At 39.4% G+C, this 25,427-nt stretch overlaps 2 protein-coding genes across 4 annotated transcripts in view; one reads left to right on the top strand and one right to left on the bottom strand.

The window, feature by feature from the left end:
* Positions 1-3,153: 3,153 nt before the first annotated feature.
* On the bottom strand, positions 3,154-21,681 carry erp44 (endoplasmic reticulum protein 44). Its single transcript, XM_053487461.1, has 11 exons — positions 21,521-21,681; positions 12,962-13,034; positions 12,830-12,869; positions 12,072-12,187; positions 10,242-10,426; positions 10,024-10,139; positions 9,583-9,757; positions 8,695-8,806; positions 8,275-8,416; positions 7,506-7,608; positions 3,154-4,754 (listed from the first exon to the last, which is right to left on the bottom strand). The coding sequence occupies exons 1-11, from the start codon at positions 21,575-21,577 to the stop codon at positions 4,650-4,652; spliced, it is 1,224 nt and encodes a 407-aa protein (XP_053343436.1). The 5' UTR covers positions 21,578-21,681; the 3' UTR covers positions 3,154-4,649.
* Positions 21,682-21,815: 134 nt separating this feature from the next.
* invs (inversin) overlaps positions 21,816-25,427 on the top strand; it is a 42,934-nt gene continuing 39,322 nt past the window's right edge. For 2 of the 3 annotated variants that reach the window (XM_053487459.1, XM_053487457.1), the window contains exon 1: positions 21,816-21,991. The gene's annotated coding sequence lies outside the window, so the exon portion shown is untranslated. Of the gene's footprint in view, positions 21,992-22,058; positions 22,268-25,427 lie in introns of those variants that run through there. The other variant, XM_053487458.1, reaches the window with a different exon arrangement.

The following is a 25,427-nucleotide window of genomic DNA, read 5'->3' as shown; positions in this document are numbered from 1 at the left end:
TTTTTTTTTAACATTTCGGAAAACAACATGCAAACAAATTCAGGTTATACATGAATAGGTATGTTTAAAACAAATCGAGTTACACTGTCTGGCTGAAAAAGAAATATATATTTTGCTCAGTCTTAATATTTTTCCAGAACCATACTATTATAATTTTAGTCCTGGAATATGCCTGTGCCATCAGGAACAAAAAAAAACTTCATTGATGTGATATCGTGGTCATTCAGTAGATTCAAGTCGTCAGCTGATTTAGTTTTATTGCCACATAACAATGCTGAGTCTCGACCTGACCATCTGAAGCAAACCCAGATCATAACACTGCTACAAAGGCTTGTACTGTGAGCACTATGCATGATGGGTACATCTCTTCGTGAGCTTGCCTTCTTAACCCTGACCTGCCCAACCATTTCCCATTGCTCCAAAGTCCAATCTTTATGCTCTGTAGCAAAATTAAAAACTTTTTTTTGATGCCTTAACCACTGAGCTACCCCTGCACTATGGTTTGGACTATGGTTCGGGAATATTACATATATACACATTGTCATTTGTAATTATTGTTTTTTTTTTTCTGACCACATTTCTTCCACAAGGTTGACATTTTAGTTCTATCTTTGCTGATTTTCACTTTTTGAAGGTCCCTAATTTGGCCCTTCTGAAATGGCACCTTTTTTTGCCCAGGCAGTGTTTGAATACACATTATTACACTACAGTTATGGTATTTATGCGGCATAACGTCGGCTGAATCGACAGCTTCATCGTTAATCATAAGTTTGATTTCAGTGACAGGCCTAATCACAATAATTATTTAAATGAAGTTACGTATTTAAATGTCAGACTACAAATCAATTCCAAGTCTTTACACAGGGTTTAAAGAGATGCTTAAATTCTAAGCCGCTGTTTTTTTAAGGTGTACAGGCAAGTAATGGACAAGAAATCAACAACATCCATTTGCAGTTTATGCCAAATTGCAAGCAACAGCTTGACAATATCTTTGCAATGAAATGTTATAAGTAATGCAAATAGATGATTAGGTAGTATTGTTACCTCAGAGTGTTTAGAAACAGGAACTAACATTATACAATTTATTACCATAAAAAGTGTTGACATTTAGGCTTAAATATGTTGGATGTTTTCTGCTGATATTTCATCCAACATATTTAAGCCTAAATGTCTAATTATTAATGTTTTAATCATTAACTATTGTTTATCCTGAGATATGGATTTTTTTATGCATCTTTCTGTATTTACAAATAACGGATTCCACGTGAGGAGTTTAGCCGTCCCACTAGATGCCTACATGTGCATTTTGCATACTTATTACTAAGTACTTTCGAAATTGTGAAGCTGTAAAACTTGGTATAGAACTTCTCATCATACATTAGTGGTATTAACAACAGTATAAAAGGTTGGTGGAAACATTTATGAAATTTATGGTTTTGTAACAGTCAGTAGGTCTGCAACCACTTCAAGACGTCTCTGTGATGTGACGAGCTGTTATTTTCCGCTCTTATTAATTTTTTAGAGGGAAAAAACAAAGACTTGTGATGGACTGACATTTTATAGCTGCTGTAATGTGATGAGTAACTAAAAAGATTTAACTAAACAAATAAACATACATCATTCAGTAATTAACGAAACATTTTAATTGCTGCCAAGTAAGCTTTGGTATAATAATAAAAAAATTGTGGTTATTAAAAAAAATGAATAAATATTTATAACTTTTTTTATTTTAAGGTTTGTCACTACCTCCACATGTGTTAATATGCACAGTACCACCTTGTTGTTATTTATTTATTTTTATTTTTTTCTAACACTGCCCGCCTAAAAAGTGCCTAAAAAGATTTAATTCAACCACCTTTAGTTTTGCAGTGTGATTCCAATACATGTTAAAACGATTTCTTGTGGTCCCACAACATTCCTGCACAATTTCTGTCCTGGAATTTACCTGTGTTAGAAAAGGAAAAAAGTGCATATGTGATACCCTGGTCATTCAGTACTATTAGGTCATCATCTGACTTCATTTTATTATTTTATTTGCCACATAATGTTGCTGTGTCTAGACCTGACTACCTGAAGCAACCCCAGATCATAACACTGCCTCCAGAGGCTTGTACAGTGGGCACAATGCATGAGTTTCACTTCTTACCCTGACACGCCCATCACTCTGGAATAGGGTCAATGTGGATTCATCAGACCACCTGACCTTTTTCCATTCCATTCTTTATGCATTCTAGAATTAAAATTAAGACCTTTTTTGAGACCTTGATTAATCACACTAACAAGTGTTTTTTTTTTTTTTATATATATAGACTCAGCTATTTAGTCCCAGCACTGGGTTCTCATCACATTGTGTGTATGGAAATGCTCTTACTTTCACTATTAAACATAACTGTGATTTCGATTGTCAATTTCTGAACTATGCAAATTGCCAATCCTGTTTTTTTTCTTCCCTAAGCACTATCCTTCCAGGTTTTGATAATGTGTTTTCAGGTCATTTAAAATCTCCTTAGTTGTTTTCTTTGCTTGATGCAGGCCAATAATTTGACTCTCTTCTGAAATAGTGATTTTTCTTTTTTAGGAAGACAGTATGTGTATACCAGCATACTTTCAGTACTTACTGTGCATTCCCTGATTGATTTTAGTTATTCATGAGACATTGTCCCTAAATCCATTGCTGTATCTTTTCTTTAGAATGTCCAAGCATCTTGTGCATTATATCAAAACGGTCATAATCATATTTATTTCATATTCCTGGTGAGCGCATCGTTAAACTCTTGAGCTGAAAGCTTGACGTGTAGCTGCTTTAGGGCTTTGATGACGAAGGCCACCAAGAAGCCAAATCTAATACGGGAAAAAAAAATCAATTCACAGTCAGCTCTCTTCAAGCGCAAACAAAATTTCAATGTGATTTAATCAAAGTTCTGTAAAAACCCTGGGAAAAGCTGAACAATGACCTTTTGTATCGATCCTTGTATTTAGCTGCAAATAAAGTGGAATTGTTTACAGCTCAGGGCTGGCTGGAGGTCGTCCGTAGCTTTAATATGCAGAGTGGCTGGATGGTGCGCAAGGTTTACAATAATAAAACAATAAAATATTGATTTATAATAGAAAAGGTTTATAGGTTACATCTAGCAAGAAGTATGCATGGACATGTCAGCATGAGATCCTTTTTATTTCACTTGATCATTTTGCAAATGTTAAACATGAAATGACCCCAACTTGGGGTCATGTTTTTTTTGGGATATTTGGGGAAGCCCCATTGAGACACAGACCTGATTTGAGCTACACGTTATCCCCCACGCCTTCCGCGCAAAACACACAGGACTTCCCCTATGTGTGTGTGAAATATGTGTGTAGATGGGCAACTGTGTCAGATGGATATGCAGGCGTGTTCGAGTGCCTGGAGTGCGGGGGGAAAGTCCCAGTGAAAACACTGACCCGACTCGTGTCTCTGCGTCCCAGACACCCCACGCTTTCCATCGTTGCGAATGGAAAAGGAGACCATCTGAGCGTCTGGTGCTTGCGCATTATATCATCACATCGACTGCTCTGACGGCACGGGTTTCTGCCGTGGGTGAGATGATGTCACTGAACTTCAGCGCCCACCTCTCGCCACTTCCACTTTCCTCAAAGTGGGCTTCGAGTGCGAGTTTTACCAAAATAAGTCTCAGAATGTTCCTCAATGTACACACAAAGCGCTGCTCAAGTGTGAGTCACTCTTTCCATGTCAACTTCCTGCCACAGTTAAATGTGCTCCTTGATCTTCAAGATTAATTAGGGTGCAAAAGGAAATCTTGCAATCATGCCATCCTGTGCTGTTATCTCAAGCCAAGATGAATTTGGAAATATTTAGTAAAAAAAAAAAAAAAAAGGAAATATAAAATGCACAGAACTTTGTGATTGCAGTTGATATAAAACACACAGACACTCTTAAATCCTGTAAAATGTTTTCCCTTTAATTTATAATTAGTTTTCTTTCCATTCCCCACTCTGACATTATTATAACACCCCATCAAACCCCACCCCTTATTAAGCCCCACCCCTTACCACTCCTCCTCATGGAATGGGCTGATATGAGTCCAGATTTTAATAAGCAAGGATTTGATTTGTTTTTTTTGACAAGTCTGGAATTCCCACAGTATGTAAGAATACACACTAATAATGTACCGATGTGCACTCACTCTCCTTCTTTTTCTCTCTCTCTCACACACACACACACTCTCATTCTTACACGCATTTACTATCGACTGAAATTAGGAACATCACAGGGTTGACCAGAGTCGTTTCCCATGATTCCCCAGGCCTTGAGTGTGTAGATCCTTGCTGGGGAGAACCATTAATGTTTATCTGCTTATTTTTCTTCTTACAAAAAAAGGAGACAAAAAAAAAAACAGGGTTGAAAAAAAAAAAAAAATCACTTATTTAATTTAGACGACTCACCTACAGAGGACATACATATTTACAAGCTCCAAAAAAATAAAAGTAAAATCTCTCTCTCACACGCTCTCTCTCTCATCTTCTTTTCCCCACTCCTCCAAAAAAACCTTCAGATTTTCTTCTTTTTAGCCAAAATAAAAGTTATGAAAATAGAGGTGACGCAGGTGGCTGCCTGCCGGGTGTTCTGCGCTAGGTGGTGATGTGAGACGAGGTCACAGTTCGTCCCGATCCCTGAGGATGGTGTAACGGTTCTCGCTGGGTGCTAGCTTCTGGAATGAGCTCTCTGGAGGATTGCTGGCCACCTCTTTGTTCTCCTCCTGTTAAAAACAAACAAAAAAACCATGTGTATTAGTTGCTTAAAGGAGACTTTTTATGTTATAGGAGCGGCGTTCGAGTCAAACTGGGACTTTTGATTGCGCAGAATAACAAAATTATGAAACTCCCTTTATTTTTCTATATAATCCTCTGCTACACTAATGTACTTATCGCAGTGTTTCACTAGTGCTTGGTAGAAAGTTTTGAGTATACCGGAGCCATGATTAGACTGACTGCTTCATGTCTGAAACCCAGGAACTCCTTTAATGGCCCAAACATGGAAATGTGCAAGTGGTATTTGTGAATTGTGTGTACAGTTTCAAGATAAAAAGTTAATTTTTAAGGATTAGACGGTCCACATGCCAAATAGTCATGGGAACGGCTGCAGTGGGCTCTGAGCCATCGTCATTCATGGACATACAGCCTTATTTAAAATGTTTTCTGTCAACGTCAATCGTTTTTTTGCCTTCATTCACAAAAGAATTCATCGCGAGTCCCGGTTTGACTTGAACACCCCTTGTATAAAATGTTATTTTATGTTTTTTTTAATTACACTTTGCTTTATGAATGCAGTGGAGATTTTATCATCACTTCCAGCATTCTGTTTGTTTTTTTTTGTTTTTAACTGCTTTATGTTCCTTTATTGGATTGTAAATATGTTTATCTGCCAGGCGACTACGAATAAACTTCAGCCCAGATATAAAATCTGCGTGTCCCTGGTGCACAGGCTACTGATTTGTCCATCCTGCATCACTTTGAAATGATTTAGTGTAAATGTAAACCTGGGCTTGGATGTACACGTCTCTGAGGGTTGGCACATTAAACACTCGGCCTCTCTGTTCTCCGGTCGGACGTCAGCACTAGTTAATAACGTTAATTACATGAAACCTGCATTAATTCGCTCGGTTCTTGATCTGTTTTTTCAGAACGGATCTTCAGCCTGACGTCTGGACGTCTTGTCACATGGCCGACTTTGATCTTCGAAAATAACCGACTGAAATGTCATCTAAAGCGCGGACTGTATTAAAGATAGTGACTGATCCTTTGATGATGGTTCAAACGAAGCGGCTATCTATTGCTAATGCAGTCACAAAACAAACAAATATACGTTTCTGCCTGACAAGCCGCCATGTCTGTTAATAAATGGGATGAAATGAAGTAGGGTTGGACTCCATTACCCGAGTGATCAAAAACAAATGCAATTTTCTTATCATTTAATGTGTCATTTACAGCTTCAGGATATCCCGCTGAGGCACAACGTCCTTCGTTAACAAAATGCATGGCTGCTTATTATAAGTTCAAATCCTGATAAGTGTTGGAAATTTTAGTCAAAGGTGTGATCGATTATTCGTTAATAATTAATGATAACCAGATATGCACGATGCATGTTTCTCCCTCAGGTTAAGTTTGATTTAACCCAATTAAACTGGACGTGTCTGAATGTACCGGTACATGATGTTTTCACTGTAAAGAAATGAAAAAAAATTTTTTTTCATGGCACTTGGCAGTCTTTTAGGAAAGAAAGCAACATGAAGAAACTTGGAAAATGCCAAGTCAGCCTCCTCCCTTAAAGTTTTATAGATAATAAGTTGGCAAATTATAATTTCTTTAATTAATAACTAAACAAAAAATGTAATTACACGCGCTTAGTGTTAAATGTTGTTACCTGACTCCCAACACACAGTACTGAGTCTGTGCATCATTGACACTATCTAAGATCTTTACTTTTACTGACTGACAGTTGCACTAATTTAAATTAGATTACACTAACCTAGTGCGATGTTTACACGAGCTACCTACAGACTATATGGCGATTCCATTTGAACAAATTCCCAATATATAAAAAAATTGAGAATAGAAAATGCTTGTATGTAAAAGACACCTGTGGAAAGCATCACTTGCTATGTTTACATGGACATTATTTCTTCCTTTCGCATTATTTCCACGTACGCTAATCTGATGAAATGCGTGTTTTTCGGAATTTACAGTTCTTAAATTCTGCTCACTATGGAGTGTTTAATTTGCCAAAAATATAACAGAAGTGGTAGTTGTTTCTTCTCCAACTTTACGTTAAATCCTGCCTTCTGAGTTCTGATTGGTCACTAGAATTCAGTCTCATCTCTGATTGGCTGGACGTGTTTACGTATAAATTGTGAGCCAGTCAGTGCTCCTTTCTCCGCCAGAGACCGGAAGGAAATGGATGAAAGTCTGAAGTAAAGTCTGGTGGGAGAAAGTGGTTATTTATGAGTTTACGAATTTACTGTAAGCAAAATTAGTTTATTTCCTGGAAACTCATGTCACTTAATAATACCCCATATGGGGTAAACATACGCAGAAAGAACACATTTATTCCAACAAGAGAGAAATAATCAGATTTAGTGTTTACATGGGTAATATTGACTTACTGAACAGATTATCAAAGATTTACAATTGGACCAGATCAGGTCAGAGTGCTCAAACTAGCGTGTTTCTATGATGCACTTTAATCTAGATTGGGCCATGACTCCCATTATTACTGGAATATTAGGGTCTGGCTCTTCTTGTCAGGACTTTACTTACTGAAACCAAAATCTAAGTTGCTTCGGAGCTGTGAGTTGGATGTGGAAATTAAATGCACTAGTCCTACAAAAAGTCACCAATTCTCATTGGATTCTTTACTCCTTCTGCCTGCTCGTCAGTGTTGGTGTAAGTGGAGGTTCTGTGTTGAAACTACAGAAGTAAGTAATGTCTTATGTCTTTCAGAGCTTCCTGACCTGTCCTGGAGTGCTGTCCGTGGGGTCGGGTCCATGGTGGAACTCTCGATGCAGCTTTCCTGAGTGGAGGTCCAACACAAACTGCCTCAGTTTTCCAGGAACCCTGAAAAAAAAAAGACAGACACCGAGGTAAAAAAAAAAAAAATCAAGAGAAAAGATTTGTGTCTGAAAGCTAGTAAACAGATGAGAATAAACTCTAGGAACGGGCCTTGTTGATTCGATAAGCGATTGGCTAAGAGCTCGGGGAAGCCGGGCCGTCTCCAAAACCGCGCGTGTGTAACGAGATAACGACGTTGTCTCGCTGCAGACGCCACGGTAACTAACTTAAGCTCCCGGCCGATCTGCGACATCGAGGTCTGCAGTGAGGTGAGCCGATAACGCCGGGATCGAATAATGGTACACGGCGACTGTTAATGGAATACAGCGTGTGCTGAATTATGGAGCTTTCTGGAAATGCACTGGGTTTAGACTCCAAACCTGATAACGCTTAAACGAGCAAAGAAACGTCGCATAAAAAAAAAAAAAAAAAAGACACCGTTTGCTCACATTAATTAAATTAACTAGTTAAAAGTTAAAGCCTGGAGCACTAGGTTGTGTGTGTGTGTGTGTGTGAGATGGTTTAAGGGTGAAGGTAGAATAATTAGTATTTAATTGTGAGGTTTCTGGACCTGGAGATAACACACAATTCCTTTCTATATTCCACAAACCCGCGCGGCACACACCTTATTAAAAAGACGCTGTGAGAAAAGATGGTGGGAAAGGTACTTACGTGAGGTCGTTGAATTCTGGGAAGACGTACATGTGGCGGAAACTGTCTATTGCGATGACGGGGCAGTCGGCGGGAGTCTTCTGGATGTGTAGCAGAGGGTGCCGAAACTTATCGCAATCGGCATGCAGGAAATTTATAGAGCCTGAGACACAAGGAAAACAGAGCATTTATGTCAAAATCTGTGACTCCATTTAACATCTATCTTATATAATATATTAAGCTCCAAAATTATTGGCACCCTCGAAACGATGCTCATTTTTATATTTTGCACATACTGAATTAATTATCAGAGTTAATGAACAGACAAATGGTTGGTAAACCTCTACAGGAAGTGGGAATTCAAACATTCATACACACCCATGGTGTGTTCAGTCGTATAGGTGTGTAATCTTCTCTTTATGCCCCGTCTTGTGTACATACCTTTCTCGGTGATCAGCTGCCGTGCCACTTCCTGCTGGAACCGTTCTAGACTTCCTGTATCCTCCTTCAGATGGAAGAGGATCAGGAATGGAATGCCTTCTTCTGTCAGCTCCTACACACACACACACACACACGATTTTAACATTAGTTAAATTAAGTTACGATGCTCAATACAGAGCATTTATTCTTGATAAACGTGTTAGATTTGATCACAGACACTTCATAGCCTGATGAGGTATAATCACTATACACTTACTTCAGCTCACGTGCTTCTTTTAATGTCCGTACAAAACATCAGAATGGGCAAAAATTAAATATATAATTTTTGTACACTCAGTGTTTTATGTCGACTCTTTAAAAAATGATTTTTATGCATGCTCAAATCGATCTATATTTTGCATGTTCAAATAGGTTTTTTTGTTTAGTTTTTATATGCACAATATATTTTTTTAAAAACCTCAAATAAACATATATAAAATAAATTCTTATTAAAAAAAAAAATTTATGCTCCAATTTCCTTTAAAAAAATTTTTTTTTTAGCCTCAACCGTGGCCTGGTTAGTGGCTTTGTTTTCCAGAAACTTCGAAAACTAAGGAGAAAATGATCAAACTCGTTTGAGCTTACTAAAACCTTTTTAAAACTGTGGTAAACAGAAAAGCATCTCAGAACACACACCACACCAAACCACGAGGTGGATGCACGACAACTGCACGAGACCAGTCACTGACATTGTGTTTTATGTTGGCCTCAGACTCTCTAAAACCGGACAAAGGAAGGGAAAAAGACCAGATGATGCATTTGACGCACTCCGCTGCATGGCTACTGGTGTTCCTAATATAGTGGCCAGTGAGCATATTGATGTATATGAGAAAGAAAAAGAGATTTTACCTCTCCGTTTTCGAAAGTGATTTCCCGGACCAGTGGCACACACTTGTCCTGGACCCACGCGTACGCCAGGTCAAAGTTTGTGAGCGAGCCGAGAAACACCATGTCAGGAACGTTCTCTCCTATTGGCTTGTAGATGATGTTATCACCACTGAACCTCTCGGGTTTCGACACCTCACTGAACGAGAAAGAAAAATAAGAATTACTATCCAGCCTGTGTTGTGTCAACCTTCTGTAAGAGGCATTAGATTTAAGAAATGACATCATATGACATTATGATTAAGAAGGCACAATTCTCTCCCTTTGTTCTACCTGCGAGACAACGCTGCCTTAGCACTGAAATGAACAACCTACAGGCATAGACTACATTAAGAAGCTTCTGCTGTTTTGTTTTTACTGACACTCCTGTGCGAGTGTCAGTAACTGATGTCAGCGTGTTCTTACTCGAATGCCGCCAGAAAGACGCAGTCGTCTCTCAAGATATTGGCCACTCTTTCATACGTGTGGTAGTTCTCCGAGTTCTTCTGCTCCAAGTAGCCGATGATGGTTCGCTTAGTCCTCTGAAAGGTAGAAGAGCGGATGAGAAACGGGAAAACTCTAGGACGGTGCAGCTTACTCATCGTGCATATACAGTACGTGTGTGTGTGTGTGTGTATACTCACATCTACTTTATTGACCTCTTCAAGGCTGCGGATTTCTGTGATCGGGTCGACTTTCTGTTGCCTGATAAAGTCAGCGATGGCCGTCACCGACCTTTGACCTCGGTACTCCCTCTTCATCATCATGCCATTTCTGAAGAGCTTCAGGGTCGGGTACTTGCTGATCCTGTAGCGCTGGGCTATGTCAGCTAAAAAAAAAGAGCGAGCAGAGTGAATGTTTATAGAGCGCTGCATCGTGTTCTAACGTAATGCTGATGTAATGCTCTGAGTGTCTGTGGATCGGTAATAAGCACTGGCGTTGCCCTGCTGAATTCTTACTGCCTGTTAGAAGTTGATTGTTAGTTTGCATTGCGAAATGCACAATATGTCAAGTTTCAACCTTCATGAGCTAAAATTGGAGAAGACTGCATTTATGGCAGAAGTTTTGTGCCTCAATCTGAGCTTAAAAAAAAAAAAAAAAAAAATATATATATATATATATATATATATATATATATATATTAGTATGCTCATTGTTTTATGTCGACTGATGCTTTTTTTTTGTTGCATGCTCAAATAATCTATTTTTTGCACGTCCAAATTATTGGTGCATGCTCTAAGATTATATTTTTGCATGCTCAAATAAGTTTCTTCCCTGCTCAAATAATTGTTATTTTTGTGTGCTCAAAATGTTTTTATTTTGGCATGCTCAATTATTTTTTAAAAACTGAAATACATATTTTTGCATGCTCAAATTCTTTTTTTTTTTTTTTTGTGCTTAAACTATTTAGTTTTTGTGCAATCAAACTGTATTTTTTTTTGTATTTGCTGAAATTGTATATCTTTACTTGCTTAAATAGTATTTTTTGCTTGCTCACTCAAACTGTATTTCTTTGTGCTAAGATTGGACGCTTTTATTCTTTGCCCTTAAGCTGTGTATTTGTTTGTGCTGAAATTGCATTGTTGCTTAAATGGCGTTTAAATTGTATTTATTGCCTGCTCGCTCATACTCGACTTTGTCGCACATGCTAAAATTTTACTCCCCCCCATACACAAATCTCTTTCATGTTCTCACCACCATACCGCTAAGCTCTCTCGTGCTGTGGCTGCATTATAATCGTACCACGTTCCCGGCAATCAGAAACTGGAGGAGGCTACATTTCCGAAAATATAAAATAGAAACACACACACACCCACCAAAGCATGACATTTTTACAATATAACACAGCTTCTTTAATTTGTTGGTTGGTTGAAAGCATGACTCTCAGTGTGTGTGTGTGGTTGGGGGTCAGTTTGTAAAGTCATGTTCATACACAGATCTCACAGAGATATCGCTGCAATGTATCTGTGACTCGGCGTGTTTCGACACTTTTTTCCTTACAGGAACTTCTTTGAATTTTCTTCTATTCCAGCACTGAACCATTTCCTTGGGCTCCTCGTGAAGCCGCTAGCGTGTGTGTGTTAATAAACAGGAACACGCAAAACGAAGCGAGCTGAAAAAACGTGGCTGAACAGCGAGCGAGCGAAAGAGGAGCAAGACGGGAAAAGCGTGAGGAGAGTAGAGATGAAAGTGAACCCCATACTGAGGGTTAAATACTGCGAGGCTCATCGGGTGGAATCTAGCTCTGTCTCTCACACACGGGCAAACGTGCAGCGACACACACACACACACACACACACACACCGGGGGATCTTTGAGCCGCCTTTACTTCACAGAAGATGCAGTTTTGTCATTAAACCATCAAACGCTTTATGGGTCATCAATAATTCTGTTTAATTTATTTTATCTGAAAGGCTAAACTGGTGTGTGTGTGTGCATGCGCGCATGCGTGAGTAGGTGTGTGTGCCACTCACTATGTTGGTCACAATCCACACGGGCAAACACCACCTGCGAACGGTCTGGATATTCTTCCCTCACCACATTTGAGGCTTCCTCGAAGATAGGGTGCAGCATTTGACTGAACCGACACCTGAACACACACACACACACACACACACACACACAATGCTTGGTTTAATGGTTAAAAAAACAAACAAACAAAAAAAAAAAACACATAAAACAGATGATTTTATTGTAAAACACTTTTACTACTGTAGAGAACTATGGAAGGAACGTTACAGAAAGAGGAAGAAAAAACTTTGAGGAATCGTTTCAAAATCTAAACTTAAATATGTTGGAACAGAATAAAACACCATGTTCTTTAATAAATAACAATGTGTAATTATTTTTAAGTTGCTGTGGTACAATGAAACAACTCAGGGCTGAAGGTGGTAACACTGAGTCGTACTGTGTGTGTGTGTGTGGGGGGGGGAATGGCACATCACCACTGGAACGCACCATGGTGTTTTACTCCGCACGCTTCTGCTAGAAACTGAGATTTTAACTTTTAACCAGATCTTGAACCCGAACCCTTTACTCTAAAGTCTTAATCTTTCGCTTCCTCCATGGCAGCTGCGTGCTTGGGTAGTTTTGTGACGGAGCTCGGCGTGAAAATGGAAAAAGATGGAGGAAGGGGCGTATAAGGAGTTGGCTAATGCACTAATGCTTGCAAAACAATCGGTTAAATCTTTAACGGCGATTAATTAATTAACGGCTCTGATCCCATGCTCACCAGTCTGCATAAAAGTTGACTAAAGCCACTCCCGCATTGTCTGAGGAAAAAGAAAAAAGAAAAAAAAAACACAATGTTTAGTTTTAGTTAACTGGTCACAACATAACACACACATGCAAATCAATCACTTACTCAGAATTTCGTCAATGTTCCCTGAATCGAGACTGGTGATCTCCCCTCGGCCCGGAGTGTACATCCCGCTTATCTGTTTAAAAGTAAAAAAAAAAAAGACACGCATCAGAATCAGCTGTGAAATCCAAGCATGAAGATTTGCTTTGACTCAGCCCTCAGCTGGAGTGTGTGTGTGAGTGTGTGTGTGTGTGTGTGTGTGTGTGTGTGTGTGTGTGTGTGTATAGAGCTTCACCTTTTTAGAAAACCCTTTAGAAAGGTGAAGAACCATAAACACGACGCTAAGTGGAGGGATTGTTAACGGCTCTGATAATCAAGTGTATTAAAGAGACACTCGAACACTGAAAAAAGTTTATAATTGAGGATGTAATTTGATATAATCGCGTGTGAAGAATAGATGAGGCAATCTGAATGAAGCATGTACATGGCAAAGCTATTAAACCTGATGCAAATGAAAAGTCTCACCAACTAACTACAGTATGTACAGAGTATGAATAATTAGCGAGTACAGTACTTGAATCCTTGAGCGGTGACTATATGCACAAGGCTTTCCTGACGTCTCTGAGAATGAGGAATCACGTCTGTGTCTTTGAAAAGGACTTTAGCTAGCAATTAGTTTTGTCAAGCAAGGCCAAATAGGACATCTGATTTGAGACGCATTTTAAAACATAAGCAGGACAAAATCTCAACGCAACTGTCGGGCAACGAACTCAACGTGTCGGATCACACTTCCCAATTGTTTCACGAGTAAAACAAATACTAGGAGTTGGGGAAAATAATTATTTATCTGCATTCTGATTCACACTCTAACGGTTTGACTCTTGCAGTCATAACCAAAGCTTTACGCCGCCTTATCAGGGTGTATCGTCTGTCAAAATTGGTCTGTGCAACACACTTGATATGAATCTAACCCTAACTCGCTAAGAAAAAAAAATACTGCGGTCATATAAATCTTGTAGTTTGGAGTGTTAAAAAAAAAAAAAAAAAAATGACTATACAAGTGTAAAATTCTTACTCAGGAACACGTGATGATCTCCTCAACCCTGAGCTGGTAAGTAAAGTCACATTATTATAGCCGCACGTCGCATTGTTTGCAAACAAATCAGCGCCTTTTACTTTTAAATGAGTTACACTTGGCGGAAAACCCTCATCCGGGGCGACGTAACGAAGTGCTTTGAATTTCTAAATCAATAAATATACTGGGCTACGAATTTCAGCAGTCTCAAACTGACAAGTTAAAGCGCTGTTTAACTTAAATAGGCTTTATTTACCATTACACAACAGTTAGTTCATACCGAGTATTCTGATTGGACGAGAGGTTTTCCACGAGTGACGTTAACAGACAATAACATCACTGGAATGTTTAACTGTATATAGGAATCACTGTGATGTCCCAGGTTTCTACAATCATTGATAACACTAAATTTCGCTAAGAAAAAGGGTGAAAATAGGTTGGTGCGGTTTGCAGTACTGAGGAGAGAGCAACTACCTGCCAAAATACACATTTCAAACTTGTCCAAAAAGAAAATATTGTCATCTTCAACAACACCTTGTCTCCCTTGTTACTCCTTAGTTGCTTCTAAGGTGAGGTACAAGTAGCGTCTTACACAAGGCTGAATCCCAAATCCCTCTATAAACTCCTCATCAAGGGCACTACTTAGTGTGAAGAACAAGTGGATTGTAAACGCTACACTACCTTTCTCTGTTTAACCCTATTTGGGATTCAACCCCAGACCCAGGAAATTACCGGAGCTGATATTCTAAAGTGGGAATACATAAAAACAAATATCCCTTTTTTATAAGCATTCAGATCCATGACTTCGTACTTGATCAAAGCATCTTTGGCAGCAAAGACAGCCTCAAGTCTGCTTGTGAAGCTTGGCACAGCTTTCATTTGGAAGTTTCTTCCATTCTCCTTGGCAGAATCATTCAAGATCAACCGTAACGTCAGTTTATATTCAGGTCTCTACTGAAAACACAATATAAAAACATGTTGTTGTCCAAAAAAAAAAAAAAAAAAAAAAAATCAGATTTTGGTCACTTCAACCTGAAGCATGGATGTACCCTGTAAGGTTCCTTAATGACTCGTGTACAGATGGCAGAGAAGCTTTACCATGATGGAGAGTCGATGTCATTTATCTGCAATAACCTCTTTATCCTGATCAGGGTCATGGCGGGTAGGTGAATAGAGGTTACCTGGCCTATTAAAACATCTGCACCGCGTTCTACCACACTTTCACCAACAGTCACAGCAAACATCCCAGCTGGTTACAGATTCGACCCATGATGTCATTACTGACCCGATGTGCTTTTCTGTAGGTGAGGAAAGTCCACAAGAAGTCCGCAGCCTGTGCGTGTCATCACCGTGTCACGCTTCCATCTTACAAACTGAATTTAGTCTTTTGCTGCTTTTTTTTCAATTCTAAAGTAACTGTTTATTTTTTCCTGACCACAGAGTTAAATTAGAAATTAGCATGGTGCGATAACAGATATTTTTAGACTCTATTCATTGAGGAAGTAAAAAAAACACAAGCTGGTGGTTACAATAAAAAGAAACAGATTTTTTTTTTTTACGGAATTTCTTTAGAAAACAAAAAGATCAAATCACATGACCCGTTTTTCTTACTGGCAGAGAAAAATATTCAGACTTGTCTTTTTAATAATGTTGTTAGAGGACGTCTTTAAGAAACATGATTATCGATTCACAGGTGTCTTAATGAAGCACTTATTATTCCAGGACAGACAAGTTTCACACGTCTGGAAGGACCAGTTACACCAGATCTGCTACCTGACAAACAGCATGTTTTACAGCCATTGACGCTGATATTCTCCTACTGATACCTGTGGTACTGTCTAGCAATAGAGATTTACAGGCTGGTATGCATGCAACATGTTAAACCACCTTGTAAAATTTTGCCCTATAATTTTCTCCGACTTCCTCCCTGTGGCAAAGGGGAATTTGCATGAGATCCACAGTGTCACATCCCTAGTCCGTCATGGGCTTCTGCGAGCTCACGCAAGTGGTAGTGGTGAATGACAGTTTCCTCAGTGTTTAACGCCATCACTGCATAAAAAGAAGTTGAAAAAAGATGCGGTTTGACGGCTTCATGTGTGTGGGAGGAAGCACGTGGGGTGGGGGTGGAGGAGTTTAAATAAATAAATAAATCAAATTTGTATTTCATCCAATGTACTTTCTCTCTATAGTTTGGTTATCTGGGTAGGTCTGGTCTTTTACAGCTACTGATATGCTCCCTGGTGTTCAATAACTTAAGTCAGTTTATCAGTCAACCATTCAGTCACTGAGTATGTCAGTCGCTGTGTTCGTAAGTAAGTCAGCAAGTAAGGAAGCAAGTAAATCACTCCGTATGTCAGTCAGTGCTTGCAAGTCAGCAATTACATTAGTAATAAAGCAAGTGCAAAAGTCAATCAGTCAAGAGGTGTGACCAGAGATAATTCAGTTAGTCATTAAACCAGTCTGTAGTCAGTGAGTCAGTCTCAAGTTAGTGAGTCAGTCAGTTAGTCTCAAGTTAGTGAGTCAGTCAGTTAGTCTCAAGTTAGTGAGTCAGTGAGTCAGTCTCAGGTCAGTCAGTGAGTCAGTCTCAGGTCAGTCAGTGAGTCAGTCTCAGGTCAGTCAGTGAGTCAGTCTCAGGTCAGTGAGTCAGTCTCAGGTCAGTGAGTCAGTCTCAGGTCAGTGAGTCAGTCTCAGGTCAGTGAGTCAGTTGGTCAGTCTTAAGTCGGTGAGTCCGTCAGTCTCAGGTCAGTGAGTCAGTTGGTCAGTCTTAAGTCGGTGAGTCCGTCAGTCTCAAGTCATTTAGTCAGTCAGTCAGTGAGTCCGTCAGTCTCAAGTCATTTAGTCAGTCAGTCAGTGAGTCCGTCAGTCTCAAGTCATTTAGTCAGTCAGTCAGTGAGTCCGTCAGTCTCAAGTCATTTAGTCAGTCAGTCAGTGAGTCTGTCAGTCTCAAGTCATTTAGTCAGTCAGTCAGTCAGTCTCAAGTCATTTAGTCAGTCAGTGAGTCAGTCAGTCTCAAGTCAGTCAGTGAGTCAGTCAGTCTCAAGTCAGTCAGTGAGTCAGTCAGTCTCAAGTCAGTCAGTGAGTCAGTCAGTCTCAAGTCAGTCAGTGAGTCAGTCAGTCTCAAGTCAGTCAGTCTCAAGTCAGTCAGTCAGTCAGCCAGTCAGTCAGCCAGCCAGTCTCAAGTCAGCCAGTCTCAAGTCAGCCAGTCTCAAGTCAGTCAGTCTCAAGTCAGTCAGTCAGTCAGCCAGTCAGTCAGCCAGTCAGTCAGTCAGCCAGTCTCAAGTCAGTCAGTCTCAAGTCAGTCGGTCAGTCTCAAGTCAGTCAGTCAGTCTCAAGTCAGTCGGTCAGCCTCAAGTCAGTCGGTCAGTCTCAAGTCAGTCAGTGGTAAGTCAGTCAGTTAGTTAGTCAGTAGGTAAATAAGCCCTTAAACCAGAAAGCAAGTCAGAAAATTAGTGAGGAATAAAGTCAGCAAACAAGTGAGGAAGTAGAAAATAAGTCAGGAAATACTGCAGTCAGTACAACGGTCATGAATTAAATCAGGAGAATGTCCGTAAATCAGCAGGAAAGTTACAAAGTATTGAGCTAAGGCAGTATGAAGGTAAATCTGTAAGTACGTCACATGTCCACTACTAAGTAAAAAAAAACAACAACAAGCAAACAAACAAACAAAAAAACCTTCTACCTATCGACCCATCTATCTACCCATCCATCTGTATCATGTGCAGTGCTTCATACAGTCTATTGCGAGGCTCTGTACAGTGATGTTCCCAGAATGGTTAACTTCTTCAGAAGAACAAATAGATTCCTCATTCTGAATTCCACGACCTGCTGGACAGCGCACAATGACACTTAACCCATCGTGTTAAAAGACACATGGTAGGTTTACTGACCATTAATTACGAGCAGCAGGCCATTTATAGCCCTGCAAGTCATTTAGAATAACACAAGACTTACAAGTGACGTTACACATTTCTTGACTATCTAAAGGCACCTTCAGCTGTGTTAAAAGAAAATTGTGTGTCTTATATGTAAATTAATCTGGCAAAGATAAACATAGTAGAAAAATAAAGTACATGAGCACATGGTGAGTGCCAAAAGTGCTACCCTGAACCACAAATTTACTCAAGGGTTACTTTGTATTTGCTCAGGGATGGGTTGCAACAGTTCAAAAAACATTTTTGTGCGCACACAGAACTGTAACACTACAGTGTCATTATCTGAGCTCGACGGGAAACAGAATTAAGCATTTCTGTGTGTTTCTAAAATGACAGTGAGCCCACTGACCCTGTAAAAAAGAATCTAATCCACCATAATAACATATTTAAACACAGTCCTTGAGCCATATGGCAAGCACAGCCATATTGTTGGCAGCCGGGGAACAGTACTGCTTTAAATCGTCGACTAATCTCACTCCTACTGTCAGCAAAACATAACAGAAGTACAAACGAGCCAACTTCGAGATTAATCCACAATCCACACAATACGGCATGCTGCCATAGTTAGACCTCCTAAGATCCTGGCATAATGAGAAGAGCAACACCAACTGCCACAATAGAAGGAACAGACGAGGCAATACGTAATAGAGAAGCCGAACGGACTGTTCGTCGAATGTACGCGAGTCGAACCTTTGCGTTATATTGTTGCAGCGTGTTGTGGGAAAATGATAGTTCAGCTATAGCTCCGAGCAAAAACAAATGTAAAGGGAAAATACTTTCACTATGGATGAGAAGGAAGACCTGTTCGGCAGTACTCAAGCGAACGGGCGTCTTACAGCACAGCGTAATTCAGCACGACACGTCACGCCAAAGAATCACACTGTAATGAATAGAATTTTTCAAACACCATTGTGGCTATATACAAGTAATGTCTGATTAAGATATAGTGTATATTTATACTAATATCACTTTCTATAGCATATTCAAAATAGTTACAAGGTATGTAAATAAATTATATTTCGTTATATAATGCCCTGCCACACTGATGCACGTATCCCTGTGTTTCACTAGTGCTTGGATACCATCAAGCTAGAATGTTTTCTGCATGTATGTCTAAAACGCTGGCCTCCCATAAACTCCTTTAAGGGGCTAAAAATGTGGAAAAGAGGTCAGGGCTGTACGGAGGACGTGGCAATAACTCGCAGGCGAGTTCCTGTAAAGTGGAGGAGTGGTGTTGGTGAATGATTGTGTGTACAGTTCCCAAAAACAGTAACACAAGTTATCAGTTGATCTTCAAGGATCAGGTGTTTGATTGCTGACTGTTCTGTCAAAGAAGTGTCGCATTGAATTCTGGTAATGCTGACCTGTCAGATGCTCATTCGCTTGGGTAATCGCTGACACTGGAGGAACAGGTTGCTATATTTATCACAGGTAATTGTGATAGTGAAAATATTTGCTTGAACAAAAGTGAAGTGAGTTCAAGAATCATAATAAAACTTTATAATAAAACTGCAATTGTCTAGCCTTAGAGCACAGTGATTGGAATGAGGATGGAATTTGAGTGAAAGACGGCATTGTTAGAATACGGTGGTGCTCGGGTATCTCACAAACAATGCACTTCGCCTATGTGTGCGTGTGTCCATGTAGAGTACCAGTCAAAAGTTTGGATTTATTTTCTACATTCTAGAACAATACTGGATTTTTTTTTAACTATAAAATAACACATTAGGTAATTAAGTAACAACAAAAACAACAGCCAAAATAAAAAAACTTATCAAACACTATGATGAAACTGTCTCTCAAAGACCATTCCAGGAAAGCAAGACTAAAACATATCTCTGCTGCAGAGGAGGAGTTCATTTAGAGTTACCAGCCTCATAAAAAACACCAATTCTTCGACACCTCAGCTTAGAGCCGTTATGTAGGCTTTACAGAGCATACAGTAAGTAGCAGACACATCTCGATATCAACAATGCAATTTCCTGTGTACTGCAGTCCCGAGTCGTTTGTTCTTTTGTCACGTGACTCCTATAAACACTATGCGGTGCAATAGATTCTAAGAGCGAACGACTCAAACTAAAAGATATAAGAGGTAAGCTACTCATTCTGTTTATTATAATATGCCCTTAGCTGCAGTGTAATATTTTTATTACTGGAACTATGACCAAAATTTGTGCATGTAGACGTATTAGGGGCCTGTTAATTAAAAATGCAACATTTTATTTTATTTCTAATAAAAAGAAAACAAAATGAGCTAAAAGATTTGTTCATTTTGATGAAAGAGATCCAAAGAACTGAGTCAGTAAGAAGATTTAAACTTCCCATCACTAACAGACACTTTATTGATCCTAAAGGAAATTAGAGACATAAAGCAGCAGTAAAGACAGCTTGTTGTTGAGATTGCACACTGTATATCTCTTACATATAGTCAGTAGACACGGGGTAAATATGAGAACTAAGCAATGTGTGTGCAATTACATTAGAACCATAAAAATATTTGACAAATATTGACAGATTTGAATAATATTATTTGTATAACGCTTGTTCATGGAACTGTAAGCAGGGCCTGTGTTACCTTCACATCACTCCGAGTACAGCGCAGCGCTGCGCTTTAAACTAGTTCCGGGTTGTCAGCCAATAGGATTAAGCCACAACAGAGAACTCGACCAATCAGGTTTCTCCGGCCGGACTGGATGTGAGGCAACGGAATGCATCCCAAAATAACTCCATAAACTTGGGTTAAATCCGATCCTACACTCGATGGATAAAACCAATAAACCCTAAAGCGACCGGTTTAGTGCTTGTCTTAGCTAAATAACACACACACAAACATCTGCACAACTTCCTGACATTATCTTTCTAATCAAAAGTCCTCGATCCTAAAGCGTTGTTTAAGTTTCTGTTCGTTTTTTTGCATTATGAAAATAAAACCAGCCGGATGTTACACCAGTAATAACCATAAATCAGCCCAAACAGGAGTGTGTGTGTACGAGCCCTGACTAGAGCCAGAGTAGCTAGTTTATTATCTTTACAAGAGCTAGCATAAGGTTACTTAGGTTCGTATGTCATAACTACAGAACAAAGGTTATATGTTTAAAAAAAAAAGAAAAAAGTAAGAAAGAAAAAGAAAGAAAGAAAGGGTTTGGAAATAATTCAGAGTTTGCTAAGCTTCACTGCAAGCTAGTAACACTGCTAGGTAACAGTTAGCCGGCTAGCTAAGTGACTTAGCTGATAAAAAAAAAACTTCTCAACAAGTTTGATTGGCTGTAACTCGCCGGATTTCTTAATAATACTTAGGAAAAGTCACCAGTTATGCTAATCAGCTAATAACTCATCAATCAGATCAGTTCAGTTCACACACAGCTAACTAGCAAGCCGGGTTACAACCAAGGTGCACATATTAATGCTCACTTCACATTACAGTACTATAATAGACACTGTACGAGTTATTCTGCACCGGTGACACATCTATAACTCTATAACTCCATAACTTGTCTGCACTGCACTGTTAAACGCTATCATGACACTCCTGATTAGCCTTACATGCTAACTGGCTATCTTGCTAGCATAACTTATAGTCAGGAAGTGCAAAAAGATGCGCGAGCGCTTACTTACCAGCAGTATAGTAAAATAGTGGAGTTCCGAGGCGGGCTTGAAGAAAGTTAATTTCATTGTACAGTGGAGTTGATCGGGATTATACACGGGATGGGAAACGTTTCCAGTCTCTCGACACCACCTCCTCTCCTCTCCTCTAGCCGCAAGGAAACGACGAACCGAGATCCGGAACTTCAGGGAATTCCGGATGCGAATACACGAATTCTGGGTAATGTAGTTTCTTAAAGCTTACTTCGCCTTTAACAAAGCAGCATTAGAACTACAAATCCCCAAATACCACTACAAAAGCGGAATGTTCTCTCAGTACTTGGAGTTTTTTGTTTTTTTAATAATCCAGATGTGTTTGCAGGATGAAAAAAAGTTTTTAGAGGGGTGTTTTTTTTTAAACCTAAAGTAATTGAAAGGAGTGTAAATGTTTTTACTGTGATGCGTACAGTCACGTTAAGCTGCTCGTGTTTCATCTAAAATGAGGTAAGTTGCATCACCGTTCACACTACAGAGGGAGAGAGAGAAAAACTTGGGTTGTTTTTTCTTTTCTGAGAAATTCGGCAGATGTGTGAGTTATTAGCCATCAGCATACGCATTACACAAGCTGATAAACATAAGCAGGAAATAACAGACTTTCCAGACTTATCTCTTTCCTGACAGTACAGCAGTGTCTTCATAACAAGGTGGAACTTTGGAAATCAGTGTTTACAGAGCTGCAGTCAACCTCCATGTGTTACAAGTCGACTCATTTTCCTCCAGGTGCAGTAGTTTGCATGTTAAATTGTCTTCTCAGAGAGTTTATAATGGCTTTTTGTTCTTATCTTAACTGTTTCATTAGGAGGAGGAGGTGGCGTAGTGCTTAGCAGTTTCGCCTTGCACCTCTAGGATCCAGATTTGATTCCCGCCTTGTTCTCCCTTCTGCTTTGTGGGTTACCTCCGGGTACCCCGGTTTCCTTACACAGTCCAAAGACAAGCTGATTTGGTGAACTGGCATTAAAACTGTCTGTAGAGTATGAATGAGCGCTTGCGTGTGTGCCTTGCAAATGGCCTGGCCAGCACGCCGCCTCGTGCCTCAAGTCTCCTGGGATAGGCTCCCCTGTATACAGAATAAAGCAGGATACATAATGAGTGAGTGATTTATTAGTACTGTGTGACATTTTGTTTTAAATCAGAAAGATTACTGAACCTTCAGAATTAGTTTTGCTGAAGTATTGCCTGTGTGAGATTTGAAGTTACAAGAATGGTTTAAAAGCATCTGTTGGTCGTCTTATCAGCGCTTTCCGTCTCCCTAGTCACTGAGGTGCAGGCGTGAACTTGTTAAATTAGCTCATTTGTAACTGCGGTGCGAGCAAAAATTGGATGCCCCAAAAATTGATTGCAAGAACGAAGAGAAGCATGCAGCGAGTCATCTATTTTTTTGTGGTCTGAGGGTGTGAAGGGAATGTGAAAGTTTCTTAAAGAGAATCATTAGACATAGATTCATCGCTACGAGTCTGAGAGTAAAGCGGAATAGTGAGTATGGAACGGAAACATCCGACAAAAAAAAAAAAGAGTTAAAAAGTCAACAATCAGCTGGAAAGTTGATGCTTACAGTTTTGGAACATTATCACGAAAAAGCTTCAACAATCAACATTGCTCATTACAGTGAGGTGCTCATTAAAGAGCTGAAGCCTTAACCTCGGATTAACCAAGGACGTTGTGATCTTTCATGTCCGCACACTTCTTGCCCACCTGTTTATCTAACACTCTACGAAAACTTCGTTTTAGGTGTTAAAGCATCTTCGCTATAGTTCTGATCTTTCCCAGTTTGATCTTTCACCTGTTTGGTTCCCTGAAAGCAGCCCTACAAAGATGCAGATTTACTTCTGATAGAGAAGCTATTTTATTTACGGATGGTTTGGAAAGAGCACGGAGAATCCAGAAGAAACACAAAAATACCCGTGGAGAACATGTAAAACTTTACACATAGACACAACATTTACATTACATCAAGGCATTTGGCAGACGCTCTTATCCAGAGCGACTTAAGCAGTTGAGGGTTAAGGGCCTTGCTCAAGGGCCCAGCAGTGGCAACTTGGTGGTTGTGGGGTTTGAATCTGGGATCTTCCAATGCCTTAACCACTGAGCTACCTCTGGTCCACTACACAAGCACACATATTAAAACAGGCTTAGGTTTGAAACAGGGACTCCAGAAACTCAATTGCATTTTAAATCCACCGACAAGTATTTCATAACATTATGCATTCAAAATATACTGCCAAGATGGCCTACACTGCCAAGACAACCTTTCCCTTTCTCAAAAGGGACTGCTGTGGAACCTTCATTGTGCCTGGGAATTAACCTTTAAGTAGCTCAGACATGAAGCCAGTTGATAACTTGCAATGAAAATATTGTAATGTTGAAAACCTGAAAGCAGAGAGTTGTTCTTCCAGGGCAGAGCTTCCTCTGATGTGCAGTGGAGAGCATGACTATAATCTTATCGATTATATATCGATTAGGGCTACCATTTTCAAGTCCACAACTTTAATAGTTAAATCAGTGCCTAAATTCAATTTGCTGTGGAGAGTTTGGACAACCCCATATATTATTGTCTGATAATAAAATTACGTAGTCTTTATAGCAATATTCAGCTCAGAGGTAGATAATCTAACTTGTAGGCATGGAAATCCTCAGGGATCACCTGATATGAGATCATCACAATACCTAGGTTTTGATTCGATTTGTATTGCGATGACGTTAGTATCACAATTTTATAAACATACTATTTTATTATTGACTTTTTACAATTTTGTTCCAATTCTAAACTAATAGCAAATAATTTGCAACACAGGATGATGTGCTGTCTGCCAATTTGTAAATAGTTTAGAGCGCACCACCTGTAGGATTATAGAGGAATGGCAACATTTCACCACCTTAAATGACAAATATACACTATATGGGCGAAACTACTTGGCCAAACCTGCAATAACATTGGATCCTAATACAAATACTTTGGATTGGTTCCTCTTTCACAGCTATAACAGCTTCCACTTTTCTTGGAAGGCTGTCCACAAGATTTTGGAGTGGGATTTCATGGCCATTCATTCTGTAGAGCATTTAGGATGTCAAACACTGATGTTGGACGAGAAGGTCTGGCTCCTAATCTGCGTTCCAGTTCATCCCAAAGGTGCTCGATGGGGTTGAGGTCAGAGCTCGGTACGAGCCAGTCAATTTCTTCCACACCGAACTCATCAAACCATGTCTTTATAGTCCTTGCTTTGTGCACTGGGACACAGTAATGTTGGAATAGAAAAGGGTCTTCCCCAAACTGTTGACACAAAGTTGGAAGCAAAGCATTATCCAAGATGTCTTGGTATGTTGAAGTATTAAGATGAGGATAAATGGCTTCATGAAAGCACATGAATTCAATAATTAAAAACTTTTGTCCATATAGTGTATATATTAAAAATAATAATAAAAACTACTAACTGGTGTTAAATGGTGGATTGTGATCCCTTTTATTTTTAGGTTGCGATACCTTTTGTAACTGTTGGTTTCTTGGTTTTCTTCACAGCTCTCACAATGTTTCTGTAAGCAGCTGCTGTTATTTTACATCCCCGATCTGTTAGACATCTCATTGTTAGAACAATGTTAGATTTCTTTTTTTTTAAGGACATGTCAAATAGTTGTATAGGCTATGCCAAATGCTGATCGATTTACCTTATTTTCTCAGCTTCAAAATAGCTTTCTTTTCTCCCATCGACAAAAATGTTGGTCATGTTCCAATAGTTTTGATCGCTTGAAATATAGGTGGTGGCTTCAGAAAAAAGGTGCCTGTTCGGAGGTGTTTAACCCATTTAGATATGATTATATAAATATTAGGTTTAGTCTTCTATTCATCTTTTGATCTCCACCCCAAGTGGCTTTGATCTTGTCGTTC

This window comes from Clarias gariepinus, chromosome 26 (genome assembly GCF_024256425.1).
Source record: "Clarias gariepinus isolate MV-2021 ecotype Netherlands chromosome 26, CGAR_prim_01v2, whole genome shotgun sequence".
NCBI lineage: Eukaryota > Metazoa > Chordata > Actinopteri > Siluriformes > Clariidae > Clarias > Clarias gariepinus.
Note: the sequence above shows the minus strand (reverse complement) of the source record. Positions and strands in the feature narration are given on the sequence as shown.

Coding starts and splice junctions, on each gene's coding strand:
- erp44 (XM_053487461.1), bottom strand. CDS start 21,577: ATGAAATTAACTTTCTTCAAGCCCGCCTCGGAACTCCACTATTTTACT. Junction 8,807..9,582: donor TCACTTTCGAAAACGGAGAG/GTAAAATCTCTT, acceptor GTGTGTGTGTAG/GAGCTGACAGAAGAAGGCAT. Junction 4,755..7,505: donor CGGACAGCACTCCAGGACAG/GTCAGGAAGCTC, acceptor TGTTTTTAACAG/GAGGAGAACAAAGAGGTGGC.